Here is a 17,551-nt window from a genome sequence, read left to right as displayed (position 1 = left end):
GGAACATGGAAAAACGGAGCCTCGGTCTCGGGAGAGTAGATACATGGAACCATGGACACATATACAGAACACAGAGTCGGGACCCCTCCTTGGGTACAGGACATAGGGCCGGGACTCATGACCCCCCGCGGGGCAATGGCAAGATGGCCTGACTTACCCCACGGAGGCGAGGACAAGACACGACAAGACATGACCCTCCATGGAGCAATGGCAAGACGGCCTGACTTACCCACGGAGGCAAGGACAAGACAAGACCAACACGAAAGAACACCAGACAGTACCTATCTAGCTCCGGCGATAGAATTAGACCGAGGTGTAGGCGAGGGCTGCAGACGAGGGCTAGAGGCAAGAGGGACAGAGAAGGGATTTGGACAGGGGGGTAGGACAGGAATCACAGACTGCCAGGGCCAGGACTTGACTCAGTACGTGGATGCCGCCAGGGCCAGGACTTGACTCGGTACGTGGATGCTGCCAGGACCAGGACTTGACTCGGTACGTGGATGCTGCCAGGACCAGGACTTGACTCGGAACTTGGATGCCTCCAGGGAAAGGACTTGACTTGAAACTTGGATGCTGCCAGGACCAAGACTTGACTCGGTACGTGGATGCTGCCAGGACCAGGACTTGACTCGGTACGTGGATGCCGCCAGGGCCAGGACTTGACTCGGAACTTGGATGCCGGCAGGGCCAGGACTTGACTCGGAACTTGGATGCCTCCAGGGCCAGGACTTGACTTGAAACTTGGATGCTGCCAGGGCCAGGACTTGACTCGGTACGTGGATGCTGCTAGGACCAGGACTTGACTCGGTATGTGGATGCTGCCAGGGCCAGGACTTGGCTCGGAACTTGGATGCCGCCAGGGCAAGGACTTGACTCGGTACTTGGATGCTGCCAGGTAGTGGCGAGCTCTCGACTCGGGCTGGGACAGTGTACAGTGGTTCTTGATTCCCTTCGGCGGGTTAACTGACCTCAGTGAGGAAACTTTGCAGGCTCGCTTTGGCGAGGTAACTTGACAGGGTTGCTCCGGTGAGGAAAGGCGAATTACCGGCACTCGCTTCGGGTGGAGACTAGGCTTGCTCTGGCCAGATGACATCGGCACATCGTACCTTGGTGACTTTGCAAATGCTCTCGCACCAAACGGCTGACAGCCGGAGACTATAAACTACCGGTTCAGCCGAGGGTAAATTACCTGTAATCACCAAGGCCGAGGGACATAGGAAAACAGGGAACCAAAGGGAAACAAGGAGTCAATGGTCCGGATCATAACATAAACGAAATAAATTTAAAGAGACCCCGATCCGGACCATGACAGTGCTGACCATGAAACTGTCTAAGATTTCCCTACTGCATAGCCCTCTATTTTTCTAAGTCTCTTCAAAGACCCCATTGTATCCTCCTCTACCACCGTCACTGGCAGTGCATTCCACGCACCCACCACTCTCTGTGTGGAAAAACTTACCCCTGACATCCCCCTTGTACCTACTTCCAAACACCTTAAAATGATGCCCCCTTGTGATAGCCATTTCAGCCCTGGGGAAAAGACTCTGGCTATCCACACAATCAATGCATCTCATCTTATACACCTCTAACAGGTCATCTCTCATCCTCTTTCACTCCAAGGAGAAAAGGCCAAGTTCACTCCAACTATTCTCATAAGGCATGCTCTTTAATCCAGGCAACATCCTTGTAAATCTCCTCTGCACCTTTTCTATAGTATCCACATCCTCTCTGTAGTGAGGTGATCAGAACTGAACAGAGTACTCCAAGTGGGGTCCAACTAAGGTTTTATACAGCTGTAACATTACCTCACGGCTCTTGAACTCAGTCCCGTGGTTGGTGAGTGCCAACACACGATATGCCTTAGCCTGCGCAGCAGCTTTGAGTGTCCTGTGGACACAGACCCCAAAATGCCTCTGATCCTTCACACTGCCAAAAATCTTACCATTAATATTATATTCTGTCTTCAAATTTGACCTACCAAAATTAACCAATTCACACTTATCTGGGTTGAACTCCATCTGCCACTTCTCAGCCCCGTTCTGCATCCTATTGATGTCCTGCTGTAACCTTTGATAACAACTCTCCAGGCTATCCACAACAACCCCAACCTTTGTGTCATCAGCAAACTTACTAACCCACCCCTCCACTTCCTCATCCAGGTCATTTATTAAAATCACAGAGGTGGGGTCCCAGTCAGATCTCTGAGGAACACCACTGGTCACTGACCTCTATGCAGAATACGAACCATCTACAACCACTCTTTGCCTTCTATGGGCAAGCCAATTCAGGATCCACAAAGCAAAGTCTCCTTGGATCTCATGCCTCCTTACTTTCTGAATGAGCTTTTCATGGGGAACCTTATCAAATGCCTTAATGAAATCCATATACACTACATCTACTGGTCTACCTTTATCAATGTGTTTGGTTACATCCTCAAAGAATTCAATCAGGCTCGTAAGAGATGACCTGCCCTTGACAAAACCATGCTGACGATCCCTAATCAGATGATGTCTCTCCAAATGCTCATAAATCCCGCCTCTCAGGATCTTCAACAATTTGCCCACTACTGAAGTAAGACTCACTGGTCTGTAATTTCCTTGGTCATCTCTACTCCCTTTCTTGAATAAGAGAACGACACTTGCAATCCTCCAATCCTCTGGTACTTCTCCCGTCCCTATTGATGATGCAAAGATCATCGCCAGAGACCTAGTAATCTCCTCCCTCACCTCCCACAGTAGCCTGGGGTATATCCTGTCTGGTCCTGTGACTTATCTAACTCGATGTTATTCAAAAGTTCCAGCACATCCTCTTTCTTAATGTCTATATGCTCAAGTGTTTCAGTCTGGTATAAGTCATCACCACAATTGCCAAGGTCTTCTTCCCTCGTGAATACTGAAACAAAGTATTCATTAATTACCTCTGCTACCTCCTTCGATTCCATGCAGACTTTTCCCCTATCACACTTGATTGGTCCTATTCTCACACAGCTCATCCTCTTGCTCTTCACATATTTGAAAAAATGCCTTGGGGTTTTCCTTAATCCTGTTCACCAAGGCCTTTTCATGGCCCCTTCTAGCTCTCCTAATTTCATTCTTGAGCTCCTTCCTGGCACCCTTGTAATTTTCTAGGGCTCTAACAGTACCTAGTTCCTTGAATCCTTCATAAGCTTTTCTTTTCTTAACTAGATTTTCTACAACCTTTGTACACCATGATTCTTTAACCCTACCATCCTTCCCTGCCTCATTGGAACATACCTATGCAGAACGCCGGGCAAATGTTCCCTGAACATTTACGACATTTCTGCCGTGCATTTCCCTGAGAACATCTGCTCCCAATTTATGTTCCCAAATTCCTGCCTAATAGCATTATATTTCCCCATCCCAATTAAATGTTTTCCCAAATAGTCTGCTCCTATCCCTCTCCAGTGCTATGGTAAAGGAGATGGAGTTGTAATCACTATTTCCAAAATGCTCTCCCACCCAGAGATCCGACACTTGACTGGGTTCATTCCTCAATACCAGATCAAGTACAGCTTCTCCTCTAGTTGGCTTATCTACATATTGTGTCAGGAAACCTTCCTGAGCACACCTAAGAAACTCCACCCCATCCGAACCCCTTTCTCTAAGGAGACGCCAGTCAATATAAGGAAAGTTTAAAATCTCCCATCACAACAACCCTATTATTATTGCACCGTTCCAGAATCTGCCTCCCTATCAGCTCCTCGATATCCCTGTTACTATGGGGGGGGGGTCTATAAAAAAGACCCAGTAGAGCCCCTTTCCTGATTCTGACTTCCACCCACACAGTAGACAATCCCTCCATCACTTCCTCCTTTTCTGCAGCTGTGATACTATCCCAGATTAGCAATGCCATGCCCCCCCCCTTTCACCTCCCTCCCTGTCCTTTTTGAAACATCCAAAGCCCGGTACACTCAGCAGCCATTCCTGCCCCCTGAGGCATCCAAGTCTCGGTGATGGCCACAGCGTCACAGTTCATCAGTCTTGCTCATGATACTCTTTGCATTAAAATAGACACATCTCGAACCATCTGGCTGCGTGCATCTTTGCTCTATCATCTGCCTGTTCCTGTCGACTCCTCTTTAATACCACTCCTTACCCACGCTAGGAGCAATTGACCCTCCGAGCCGAGCATCTTGCATATGTGGGAGCAAAACGGACAGCTGGGGGAAATCCATGCAGTCACAGGGAGAACATGCAGACTCCACACAGACATTACAGGATTGAACCAAGGTCTCTGTGCAGTGGCTCTACCCCCCCCCCCCAACTAGACTGAGTGCATTTTCCAGCCACAGCTGGGACCAGAGAACTTGAGATCCGGATTGCTATCAAAGACTTCGACTGGGTGAGACCATCCCACTCGCTTGCTCTGTGCTGATGGGAAGGTCCTCTGCAACTTGTTCCAGATATAAAATGGCTGGGATGTGAATTATGGATCACACCCCAGGCTCTGGCATCATCACCTGACATACCTTACTCACCTGAAGTTGAAGCCCACTGACACCTGGTCCTTGGTTAGGCTGCGGTAAAGCTGGTGGAAGCTGTAGGTCGGTTTGCACTGAGTCACAGGCCAGTCGAGGTCACAATCCCAGTGTATCACAATACCAATGATAGCTCCCTTCAACGAGGCAAAATAAGAGCATCCTGTCAGAAGCAAGGCAGTCACCTGTGCTCTTACTGAACGTACCCCACTTTTGACTGCACTTTAATCCTCGGGCAAGGTTGTGGTTGGTAGGTGGCACATTGAATGGTACCGAGGACTGGTGGCAGAAGTGACTGTTAATCTTCTGTGAAAACCCTCCTTTACCTCATTGTGTTGACATCAGCTGATGAATATGGGGCCAGTTCATGTCACCTAGTAACTGCACCGGGGCAAAATTAAGCCTTAAACTAGAATGGCATAGAATTAGGCCACTTGGCCTAATTCAACAGGACTGGAATAGGACTGTTCAGCCATTCCATCATTACTGATTTATTGTCCCTCTCAAACCTATTCTTCTGCCTTCACCCTGTAACATTTCACACCCTGACTAATCAAGGACCACTTCAAATACACTCAATAACTTGGCCTCCACAGCCATCCGTGGCAATGAATTCCACAGATTCACCACCCTCTGGCTAAAGAAATTCCTCCTCATGTCTATTCTAAGTGGATGTCCCTCTATTCTGAGGCAGTGGCCTCTGGTCCTCGACTCCTCCACTATAGGCAACATCCTCCCAACATCCACTCTGAGCTTTTCAATGATCGATAGGTTTCAAAGAGATCCCCCCTCATTCTTCTAAACTGCAGCCCAGAGCAAACAAATGCTCCTCTTACATTAAATCTTTTAATCCTGGAATCATTCTTGTGAACTACCTCTTGATCCTCTCCAGTGCCAGCACATCTTTTCTTAGATAAGGGGCATCAAAACTACTTACAATACTCCAAGTGTGGTCTGACCAATGACTTATAAAGCCTCATCATCATTGCTTTTATATTCTAGTCCTTTCAAAATGAATGCTAATATCGCATTTGCCTTCCTTACCACCGACTCAACCTGCGAGCTAACCTTTAGGGAATCCTGCACAAGGACACCCAAACATGAGGAATTCTGCAGATGCTGGAAATTCAAGCAACACACATCAAAGTTGCTGGTGAACGCAGCAGGCCAGGCTGCATCTCTAGGAAGAGGTACAGTCGACGTTTCGGGCCGAGACCCTTCGTCAGGACGAACTGAAGGAAGAGCTAGTAAGGGATTTGAAAGTGGGAGGGGGAGGGGGAGATCCAAAATGATAGGAGGACGGGAGGGGGAGGGATGGAGCCAAGAGCTGGACAAGTGATTGGCAAAAGGGATATGAGAGGATCATGGGACAGGAGGCCCAGGGAGAAGGAAAAGGGGGAGGGGGGGGAAACACCCAAGTCCCTTTGTGCCTCTGATTTTTGAGTTTTCTTTCCATTTATAAAATAGTCTACACTTTTATTCCCTCTACTAAAGTTCATGATCATACACTTTCCTGCATTATATTCCATCTTTGCCTATTCTCCCAATCTAAGTCCTTCTGCAGATTCCCTGCTTGCTCATCGCTACCTGTCCCTCCACCTATCTTCATATTATCCACAAATGCGACTGCAAAGGCACCAATACCATCATTCAAGTCATTGACGTATAATGTGAAAAGAAGCGGTCCCAATAGAGACCCTTGTGGAACACCTCTAGTCACCAGCCCCCTTTACTCCCACCTCTCTTACCAGTCAGCCAATATTGTATCCATGCTAATATTGTTCCTGTAATACCATGGGCTCTTAACTTGTTAAGCAACCTGATGTATGGCACCTTGTCAAAGGCCTTCTGAAAATCCAAGTAAACATTATCCACTGACTCCTTTGTCTATCCTGCCTGTTGCTTCTTCAAAGAATTCCAACAGATTTTTCAGACAAGGTTTTCCAATTAGGAAACCATGCTGACTTTAGTCTATTTTATCATACGCTTCCATGTACCCCAAAATCACATCCTTAATAAATAACATCTTCCCAATTACTTAAGTCAGGCTAACTGGCTTATAATTCCCTTTCTCTACCTCCATCCTTAAAGAATGAAGTGCAATTTGCAATTTTCCAGTTCTCCAGAACCATTCCTGAATCTAGTTATTCTTGAAAGATCATCGCTAATGTCTCCACAATCTCTTCAACTACATCATTCAGAATCCTGGGGTGTAGTCCATCTGGTCCAGGTGACTTATCCACCTTCAGACCTTTCACTTTCCCAAGCACCTTCTCCTTAGTAATTGCATTTCTGCATCCGGACCCTCTTGAAATTCTGGCACACTGCTAATGTCTTCCACAGTGAAGACTGACACAAAGTACTTAATGCATTCATCCACATTTCCTTGTCCTTCATAATGAACTCCCCAGCATATTTTTCCAACATTGCGATATTCACTCTTACCTTTCTTTTACTTTATATATTTGAAAAACTCTTTGGTGTTGTCTTTTATAATATCGGCTAGCTTAACTTCATATCTCATCTTTTCTCTCCTTATGGCTTTTTCAGTTTACTTCTGTTGGTTTTTAAAAGTTTCCCAATCCTCTAACTTCTCACTATTTTTTTCTATATTATGTTCTCTCTCTTTCTTTTATGCAGAGTTTGACTTTCCTTGTCTGTCCTGCACCTTTCAAATTACCCCCCAGAAACCCCAGCTATTGCTGGTCTGCCGTCATCCCTGTTAGTCCCCTTCCAATCAACTTTGGCCAGCCTCTCTAGCGTTCTTCCGTAATTCCCTTACTCCACTGTAAGACTGATACGTACCCAATACAGAACTGCCTTTCCCTTCATGGGTTCAACCACAAACTGCTCTAGAAAGCCTTCTTGTAGGCATTCTGCAAATTCCCTCTTTTGGGATTCAATGCCAACCTGTTTTTTCCAATCTGCGTATTGAAATGCCCCATGATATCATAACATTGCCCTTTTTATATTCTCAATTTCATGGAATTTATTTCTCTCATCCTGGCTACTGGTCAGAATCTTGTATATAATTCCCATCAGGTCATTTTACCTTTTGGAGTTTCTTAACTCTACCCACAAGGTTTCTACATCTTCTGATCTTATAAAACCTCCTTCTAAGGCAGGGGCTCCCAACCCGGAGTCCACAGACCCCTCAGTTAATGGTAGGAGTCTATGTCATAAGAACGTTTGGGAACCTCTGTTCTACAGATTTGATTTCATTTTTTACCAACAGAGCCACATCACCCACTTTGCCTACTCGTTTGTCCTCTCAATACAACGTGTGTCCTTGATGTTAGTTCCCAGCTATAATCTTCTTTCAGGCATGACTCAGAGATGCCCATAATGTCATGCCTGCCAATCTTTTAACTGCTGTCCAAGATCATCTACCTTATTCTGTATACTATGTGCATTCAAATATAACTCCTTCAATCCTACATTCATCACCCGTTTCTATTTTGCCTCCTTGTTTTACTTCATCTCGTCCCACTGACTGCAGTTTGCCCTGTCATCTGCCTTCCCTTCCTCACAGTCTCAATACACGTTGCATCTACTCGTATACCAACTGCTCCATCTTCACCCTTATCACTCCAGTTCCCATCTCCCTGCCAAATAGTTTATATCATGTCCAACAGCTCTAGCAAACCCGCCTGCAAGGATATTGGTCCCCCTCAGGTTCAGGTGTAATCTATTTTTTTTTACAGGTCATACCTTCCCAGGGGAGATCCCAGTGATGCAGAAATCTGATTCCCTGCCCCCTGCACCAGTTCCTCAGCCACGCGTTCACCTGTGCTATCATCCTGTTCCTGCCCTGACTAATACGCGGCTGTGGGACTAATCCAGAGATTACTATCTTGGAGGTCCTGCTCTTCAACCTCTTCCCTCACTCCCTGTACTCTTCTTTCTCTCTTTCTACCCATGCCATCCGTGCCAATGTGCACCACGACCTCTGGCTGCTCGCCCTTCCTCTTGAGAAACTTCTGCAGCTGCTTTGAGACATCCTGGATCAATCACCTGGGAGGCAACACACCATCCTGGTGTCTCTCTCGCAGCCATAGAATCTCCTGTCCAACCCCCTAACTATCAAGTCTCCTTTCACTATCACTCCAGCTGATTTTACCCTTCCGCGCTGAGCTTCAAAGTTGGCCATTGTGTCACTGGCCTGGTAGCATCCCTTCCAGCAGTATCCAAAGGGGTATACTCGTTGTGAGAGAAATGGCCACAGGAACCTTGCACTACCTGCTTACTCCACTTGCTTCTGATGGTCACCATCCCCTGTCTGAAGCCCACACTCTGTGTGACCACCTCTGTAGATCTCATCTGTATAGTTTTCGGCTCCCAGCTGGTCCCGAACACATCCCACTCCAGCTCCAGTTCCTTGACCTTATCAGCCAGGAGCCGCAGTTGAATGCCTTTCCTGCAGGTGTAGTTATCAGGGAGATTATTAGGTACCATGGAACCCCACATCTTTCAGGAGAACAATTCCACTGCCTTAACTACCTTACCGCCTACATTGGCTCTAATTTCATAAGATTAAGTTGTACAATAACCTAAATGTTTCCAAATGACGCAGCAGTCTTAGCCTCCACCTGTTCTCGTCAAAGCTTTTAGAGCCAAAGCCTGACCACTCTAATACTGGCCCACTCTAACAATGGCTGCTCCCACAATAGGCACTCCACTTACACCTTGCTTGTTTTTATTGTCTCAAATAAGACTCACTCCCAATGAGACTTGCTGTTTTCAAACGGCTCCCACCCTGCAAGATGTCACTCTCATGCTCAATACTTCAAATAGACACTCACTCCCAAACCCTCTTGCTTCCTGATATACACTGTGTGTGAGGGCATGCACGTGCATTTGTGTGTCTGTGTACATGTATGTTTGTCTATCTGTGTCCCTGTGTGTATGTATGATTCTGTGTGTGGCTCTGTGTCGGTGTATGTGCCCGTTTGTGCCTGTGGGAGTGTGTGTATGTGTATGCTTATGCATCTTTGTGTGCATGTGTGTGTGGGTTTGTGTCTCTGTGTGCTTGTGCGTGCATGAATGCGAGTGTGTGTCTATGTGCATGTGTGTGCCTGTGTCTGTGTGTGTGTGTGCACAGTATTCACAGGCATACCCGTTCTCTCCAGTCCGCCATATATTCATCGGTCTGGAACTGTATGTGTCTGTCCCTGGACTGCCAGCACTCCGGGTGAAGTGACAGCCCGTCCTCCCTGCTGGAGTGTGGGAGTGAGGCTGAACCAGAGCGGCGAGGACGACTTGCTGGAGATCAGAATGTGATGGCGAACACAGAATTAGCCGCTGATCCACACACATAGCACTGCCCACTGAATCCTTACAGCTCCTTGGCAACCTGGAGTCACTCAGGACAGACCCAGGCCCTGCAGGCCTCCCGTTCACCCCCACCGTCATGTACCTACTGATACAGCTCTCGCTCCATACACCGTGGTGCTTCAGGCGCTTGCCTAGGTTCATCCTAAATGTCGTGACCATCCGTGCCTCGCCTCGTCCACGGCCTCAGGCAGTGCGTTCCAGATTGCAGCCACCTTCTGAGTGGGAAAACTCTTCCTCCAAAATTCCTACCCTTTAATCTCTCAAGCCTATGTCTTGGAGGGACGTTTCTTACCATCTCCCCTATCTTTACCTCACCTACAGTAGTTTCGAATGGATATCGTGAATGAAGGAGTGATTGCAAATGTTGGGTCCCAGGGCTTTTCACAGAGCTGTGGTCAGAGAGAGGAGACAAAGCCAAGGAGAGAGATACTCAGAGCAGTTGCAAACAGTCACTTTAAGCATTTGGTACTAGGATATTAAAGGTGCAGAGACTGTTGTGGAGCCATGGCTGAGGAAGGGTGAGGAAAGTATTGTGTGAAGCTGCTTCCCCTTTTAAGAGCATGTCGAATAAATATCTTTTAATAACAAACGGTTCTGGTCACCCCATTACAGGAAGGATGTGGGTGTAGAAAAAGATTATCAAGAAGTTGTCTGGGTTGGAGAGTATTAGGATTGAGGAAAGGTTGGACAAATTTGAATTGTTTTTTTCTGGAGTGTCAGAGGCTGAGGGGTGAGCTAATTGAAGGACATAATGTCATGAGAATCAGTGACAGGGCAGGCAGTCAGAGTAATTTACCCAGGGTGGGAATGGAGGGAGCAGGAAAGTTTTTTATTTAGGTACATTGTGGAATAGACTCTTCCAGCCTCTCAAGCCACACTACACAGCAACCCCCAGTTTAACCCTGGCCAAATCACAGGACGATTTACAATGACCTACTAACCGGCACGTCTTTGGACTCTGGGAGGAAATCGGAGCACCCGGAGGAAACCCACGCGGTCACTGGGTGGACATGCAAACTCATCACAGGCAGCAGCGAGATTTAAACCCAGGTTACTGGTACTGTACTAAAGCGTTGTACTAACTGCCATGGTACGGTGCAAGAAGATTTATCAAGCAAGTTTTATTTTTATACGGAGTGCTAGGTGACTGGAACATGGTCCCAGGGAAGTGGTAGAAACAAATATAACAGCAACATTTAAGAAGCATTTAGATTGACACGCAAATAGACAAGGAATGGAGGGGTACGGATCATGTGCAGACAGAGGGGATTACTTTGGACCAAGCACAGACATCAAAGGGTATGTTCTGTGATTTCTCAACATTGATCTCTGTTCTGATGGAATTTTTGATAGTAAGGTGATTTGGCACGGACTAGAAGGGCCGAGATGGCCTGTTTCCATGCTGTAATTGTTATATGGTTATATGGGACGTAGGGTTAGTGGTGCTGAGGTAAAATTTCAGCCATAATCTTACTGAGGGAGGAGCTGATGGGGATGTGGGGAGAATAAATTGTATTAGGGTAGGATTAATATAAAAGTGGGTGTTTTAGGGGCTCATTTCTGTGCTGTGTTTCTCTGAGAGCCCCTGATGTTAAGCTCTGAAAGTTTGCCCAGCCATCGCCGAGAGCGGATGGAGCCCAGACTTACTCTGTAGGCCAGTGCAGAGAAGTTCTCATTGATCTCTTCAGCGATGGATCCCAAACGAAATACGGGACAAAGGGGATGGTGGACCTTGTGGTAGGTGCAGTTCTGCAGATATGCTTTGGTGATTGATTCCACTATATTTCGCCTGTAAAACAGACCTCTTGGTAAAACAAAAACTACCCTTTCTCCCCTCCCCCAACAACCATGTTGAAACCCGGGGGAAATTTCAAAGTTATAAATCGTACCTGGAAACACCAAAGGCCGTGAAGGTGATTGAGTTCTTGATAAAGATGGTGAAGTTTTCTGCAGCCATCAGCAAGGGTGGACTGCAGAAAGAAACAAGGATTCATTATTGGGGAAAAACAGTGGGCAACAGTCTGAGCTATGGTGTGGTGCTGACATTATCTGCCAGAGATGAGCAGAAATTCCCTCAACCTAAGGATGGGGAATCCTGGAATTCTCTTCCCAGGAGGACTGTGGAGTCTCGCCTACAGGAGGAATGTTTGATATCAGGCGGGACGTGGGTTTAGTGCAGGAGTTCAGAGAGACATAGTTATTCAGCACAGAAACAGCCTAAGTCATTCATGAAGACCAAGATGCAGCCCTAACTTTGCCACATTGGCCCATATCTCTCTAATTCTTTCCTATCCATACTCTAATCTAAATGTCATTATTCTACTGTCTCAGGCAGCTCACCACCCTTTGTATGAAAAAGTTGCCCCTTGGGTCTTTTTTAAACCTTTACCCTTTCCTGTTAAATCCATGACCTCTAGTCTTTGATTCCCTTTCCCTGGGGACAAGAAAATGGGGCGGTGGGGGGTGGGACTCATTGAATATTGAAAGCCTTAGATAGAATGGGTGCAGAAAGGATGTTTCCTACAGTGGGGTTCAAAGGGCACAGTCTCAGAATAGAGGGACGTTCCTTTAGAACAGATGAGGAGGAATTTCTTTAACCGGAGGCTGGTGAATCTGTGGAATTCATTGCACGGATGGCAGTTGAGGCCAAGTCATTGGATATATTTAAAGTGAGTTCTTGATTAGTAAGGGTGTCAAATGTTATTGGGAGAAATTTTGAGGGAAAATAGCTTTGACTTCATTCTCATGTCACCCAGGAGTTGCCAGGTCTGGAATGAGATGGGATCCTTACTTCGGAAGACGGTTGTCGTTTTCAGCTGGACACCAGCCAAAGACTTCACATGCCTTCACGCCTTCGGAGTTGTTTAGACATTTCCCATTCATTATACCTGATGAGAAGAGAAATCAGTAATTAGCAGTTGCATTTAAATAGGGAAAAGTGTGATGTGATGTGTTACCAAGGGCATGAGGGGAGCTGGTTGATCAGGAAGTGGGCACGCAATTGAGGGTGGGTAACTTTGGTGAGACCAAATGTTTGGTTAGAAAGAAGGAAGAGCTGCAACCCCCACCCGCCCTACAAGCTCCAACAACCTGTGCTCACGACTGTGGAGTTTGCACATTCCAGCTGTACAGGTTGGTCACTGTAACCCGTTACTGGTGTGGAGGTGAGTTGGTCACTGTAACCTGTTACCGGTGTGGGGGTGAGTTGGTCCCTGTAACCTGTTAGCGGTGTGGGGGTGAGTTGGTCACTGTAACCTGTTACGGGTGTGGAGGTGAGTTGGTCACTGTAACCTGTTACCGGTGTGGGGGTGAGTTGGTCACTGTAACCTGTTAGCGGTGTGGGGGTGAGTTGGTCACTGTAACCTGTTACCGGTGTGGGGGTGAGTTGGTCACTGTAACCTGTTACCGGTGTGGAGGTGAGTTGGTCACTGTAACCTGTTACCGGTGTGGGGGTGAGTTGGTCACTGTAACCTGTTACCGGTGTAGGGGTGAGTTGGTCACTGTAACCTGTTAGCGGTGTGGGGGTGAGTTGGTCCCTGTAACCTGTTACCGGTGTGGGGGTGAGTTGGTCACTGTAACCTGTTACCAGTGTGGAGGTGAGTTGGTCCCTGTAACCTGTTACCGGTGTGGGGGTGAGTTGGTCACTGTAACCTGTTACCAGTGTGGAGGTGAGTTGGTCACTGTAACCTGTTACCGGTGTGGGGGTGAGTTGGTCACTGTAACCTGTTAGCGGTGTGGGGGTGAGTTGGTCCCTGTAACCTGTTACCGGTGTGGGGGTGAGTTGGTCACTGTAACCTGTTACCGGTGTGGAGGTGAGTTGGTCACTGTAACCTGTTAGCGGTGTGGGATGAGTTGGTCACTGTAACCTGTTAGCGGTGTGGTGATGAGTTGGTCACTGTAACCTGTTACTGGTGTGGAGCCACCTCTTTCAGGAAGGCATGTTATGTATTTTCAGATCAAGATTCCCAACGTCCTGGTTTTGCAAGCACTGGGCCGAAAACTGTGTGTCTGATCACCAAATGCAGTGGTGGCCTGAAACTGGGTTCCACTTAATTGAATCTACGGGAATGAGTGGAAGTGGCAGGGACTGTGCGCTCTGGATGGGGGCAGAAGATCTGTGTACATGATAAAAAATACAGTGTGCAGGGAATTAGAATAGTTGTCCTTGCTCGAACCTTCTGCCCTGTAACTGCTGTAAGTAGAGAGTCCAGGGTCCACCGGAAATACATCACAGAACACACTGTTGATAGGTTAGATAAACCTTACCTTGGCCATAGCGGCTAAAGCTCCCAGTAGGACAGTCACTGTCTGATTCACACTCTCCAGATGTGTGATGCTACGTAAAAAACAACATAACAGGAAATGGGTTTCCACCAAAAAACAAACAATACTGTTCTGATCTGTCTGTCGACACACCCTCCATCCACCAGATCAAAGACCAGCTGTGGGTGACTGAGGCTGGTGAATGTGGTACCTCCCCCATACTGATTGTCCCTTAGAAGGCCCAGGACAGGACCGTCTCCGACAACAGAGACTAGGTGAAAGGTCTTGACTGAAAACATCGTCTGTCCATTTCACTGCACCAGTGTTGCCTGATCCACTGAGCTCCTCAGCATCTGGTCTATGTGCAGCTTCATGTCTCTAACAGAGAGTCTACCTTTGTTATCAGACAGCATTGCCATATTTATTTAGTGATACATCGCAGAGTAAGCCAGCTCCCCCCGCCAGCAACTCCACAACCCTGATTAACCCTAACCTAGTCAAGGATCATTTACAAACATCAATTAACTTACTCGGTACATCTTTGGATTGTGGAAAGAAACTGGAATACCCGGAGAAAGCCTACAGATTCCACAGGCAGGTCGTACAGAGACTCCATACAGAAAGGTTCTGGAACTGAACTCTGAAGTCTGAGCTATAAAGTGCCATGCTAACAATTACACTCCAATAGTGTCCATCTCAAGAACAATACCCAGCTGGGAACCATTCTACCCCACCCCATCCTCAGATTCTGACTTGCTTCCACTCCACTTCAAAGGTAATGTGGAGCTTGCAGGTGTGGTAACGGGTGAGTACTGAGGGGTTGCACTCATTTTGCTGTGCACAGGTAACATGGAGACTGCAGGTGTGGTAATGGGTGAGTACTGAGGGGTTGTACTCATTTCACTGTGCACAGGTAATGTGGAGCCTGCAGGTGTGGTAACGGGGGAGTTCTGAGGGGTTGTACTCATTTCACTGTAGACAGGTAACGTGGAGCTGCAGGTGTGGTAGCGGGTGAGTACTGAGGGATTGTACTTATTTCACTGTACACAGGTAATGTGGAGCCTGCAGGTGTGGTAACGGGGGAGTACTGAGGGATTGTACTCATTTCACTGTAGACAGGTAACATGGAGCTGCAGGTGTGGTAACGGGTGAGTACTGAGGGATTGTACTCATTTCACTGTAGACAGGTAACGTGGAGCCCGCAGGTGTGGTAACGGGGGAGTACTGAGGGATTGTACTCATTTCACTGTAGACAGGTAACATGGAGCTGCAGGTGTGGTAACGGGTGAGTACTGAGGGATTGTACTCATTTCACTGTGCACAGGTAACATGGAGCCCGCAGGTGTGGTAACGGGTGAGTACTGAGGGATTGTACTCATTTCACTGTGCACAGGTAACATGGAGCCCGCAGGTGTGGTAACGGGGGAATACTGAGGGATTGTACTCATTTCACTGTGCACACAGGTAATGTGGAGCCTGCAGGTGTGGTAATGGGGGAGTATCAAGGGATTGTACTCATTTCACTGTAGACAGGTGACGTGGAGTCTGCAGGTGTGGTAACGGGTGAGTACTGAGGGATTGTACTCATTTCACTGTAGACAGGTAACGTGGAGCTGCAGGTGTGGTAGCGGGTGAGTACTGAGGGATTGTACTTATTTCACTGTACACAGGTAATGTGGAGCCTGCAGGTGTGGTAACGGGGGAGTACTGAGGGATTGTACTCATTTCACTGTGCACAGGTAACATGGAGCCCGCAGGTGTGGTAACGGGTGAGTACTGAGGGATTGTACTCATTTCACTGTGCACAGGTAACATGGAGCCCGCAGGTGTGGTAACGGGGGAATACTGAGGGATTGTACTCATTTCACTGTGCACACAGGTAATGTGGAGCCTGCAGGTGTGGTAATGGGGGAGTATCAAGGGATTGTACTCATTTCACTGTAGACAGGTGACGTGGAGTCTGCAGGTGTGGTAATGGGGGAGTACTGAGGGATTGTACTCATTCCACTGTGCACAGGTAACGTGGAGCCTGCAGGTGTGGTAACGGGGGAGTTCTGAGGGGTTGTACTTATTTCACTGTATACAGGTAACGTGGAGCTGCAGGTGTGGTAACGGGGGAGTTCTGAGGGGTTGTACTCATTTCACTGTGCACAGGTAACGTGGAGCCTGCAGGTGTGGTAACGGGGGAGTACTGAGGGGTTGTACTCATTTCACTGTAGACAGGTGACGTGGAGTCTGCAGGTGTGGTAACGGGGGAGTTCTGAGGGGTTGTACTCATTTCACTGTATACAGGTAACGTGGAGCTGCAGGTGTGGTAACGGGGGAGTACTGAGGGGTTGTACTCATTTCACTGTAGACAGGTGACGTGGAGTCTGCAGGTGTGGTAACGGGTGAGTACTGAGGGATTGTACTTATTTCACTGTAGACAGGTAACATGGAGCCTGCAGGTGTGGTAACGGGGGAGTACTGAGGGGTTGCACTCATCTCGCTGTGTACACAGTGTCTTTGTCTGCTCAAGGTTCTCACTACCATTCTACCATTCTGAGCAGTCACAGGCCATGGATTCCCAGAATCACAGAGGAAATGGAACCTTTTCAAGAATGCTTTGTGAACATCCTTAATTCTTTACTTCTGACTCCCTGAGAGTCTGCACTGACAGAGCCTGGGTTAGACCCTAGCGTCAGGGAGTGGGTGAACACTTACCCCAGCGTTGTGACATTGCCTGGGAGAGACTGCCTTCACTGCTCCTGCCAATGGATGTAGGGAGTTTTACAGACAGTGTTGAGAGGTAGAGCCTGTGGGAGGTAATCCAGGTCTCATCAGTGGGGGGGTGGGCAGGCATTACTGCTATTCACTAGACCATCTGTTCTGTGCCGGGTCTGACACGTCCTCTAAAGGCTGTCTCTCAAGAAGGCAGTATTCATCTTCTCTTCAGGACAGGAACCTGAAAACAACACTCAGTGTTTTAAGCAGAGCTCCTTCCCCCAGATTTCTGAACAGTCCAGAAACCCACGAATGCTCTCACTATTTTGCTGTATTTACATTTTTAATATATCGCTTATTGTAACTTATAGATATTTTATGTATTGCACTGTCCTGCTGCAAAAGAACAAATCCCACAACATATGTCAGAGATCATTAACGATTCTGCTTCCTTCCCTCAGCTGGTCAAAGGCAATGCTGCTGCTTCGAAGGTGATGGTAAATTTCATCTCAAATGATTGTGTTCACCAAACAACACACATCAAAGTTGCTGGTGAACGCAGCAGGCCAGGCAGCATCTCTAGGAAGAGGTACAATCGACATTTCGGGCCGAGGCCCTTCGTGACGACCCTTCTTCGGCCCGAAACGTCGTCTGTACCTCTTCCTAGAGATGCTGCCTGGCCTGCTGCGTTCACCAGCATCTGCAGAATTCTTCGTGTTTGCGTGTTCACCAAATGGTGGTTCCAGACAAGTG

The 17,551-nt window shown here is 47.6% G+C and overlaps 1 protein-coding gene across 1 annotated transcript in view; it reads right to left on the bottom strand.

The window, feature by feature from the left end:
* Nucleotides 1–17,551, bottom strand: part of p2rx1 (purinergic receptor P2X, ligand-gated ion channel, 1) — a 52,178-nt gene that overhangs the window by 14,731 nt on the left and 19,896 nt on the right. Inside the window, exons 5-8 of the mRNA XM_063031760.1 lie at nt 12,624–12,724; nt 11,722–11,802; nt 11,480–11,621; nt 4,499–4,635 (exon numbers count right to left, since the gene is read on the bottom strand). Coding sequence (XP_062887830.1) covers nt 4,499–4,635; nt 11,480–11,621; nt 11,722–11,802; nt 12,624–12,724 — 461 coding nt within the window. The remainder of the gene's footprint in view (nt 1–4,498; nt 4,636–11,479; nt 11,622–11,721; nt 11,803–12,623; nt 12,725–17,551) is intronic.

Source organism: Mobula hypostoma, chromosome 23 (assembly GCF_963921235.1).
Source record: "Mobula hypostoma chromosome 23, sMobHyp1.1, whole genome shotgun sequence".
NCBI lineage: Eukaryota > Metazoa > Chordata > Chondrichthyes > Myliobatiformes > Myliobatidae > Mobula > Mobula hypostoma.
The sequence above is the reverse complement of the archived record's forward strand: the minus strand, read 5'-3'. Positions and strand labels throughout refer to the sequence as shown.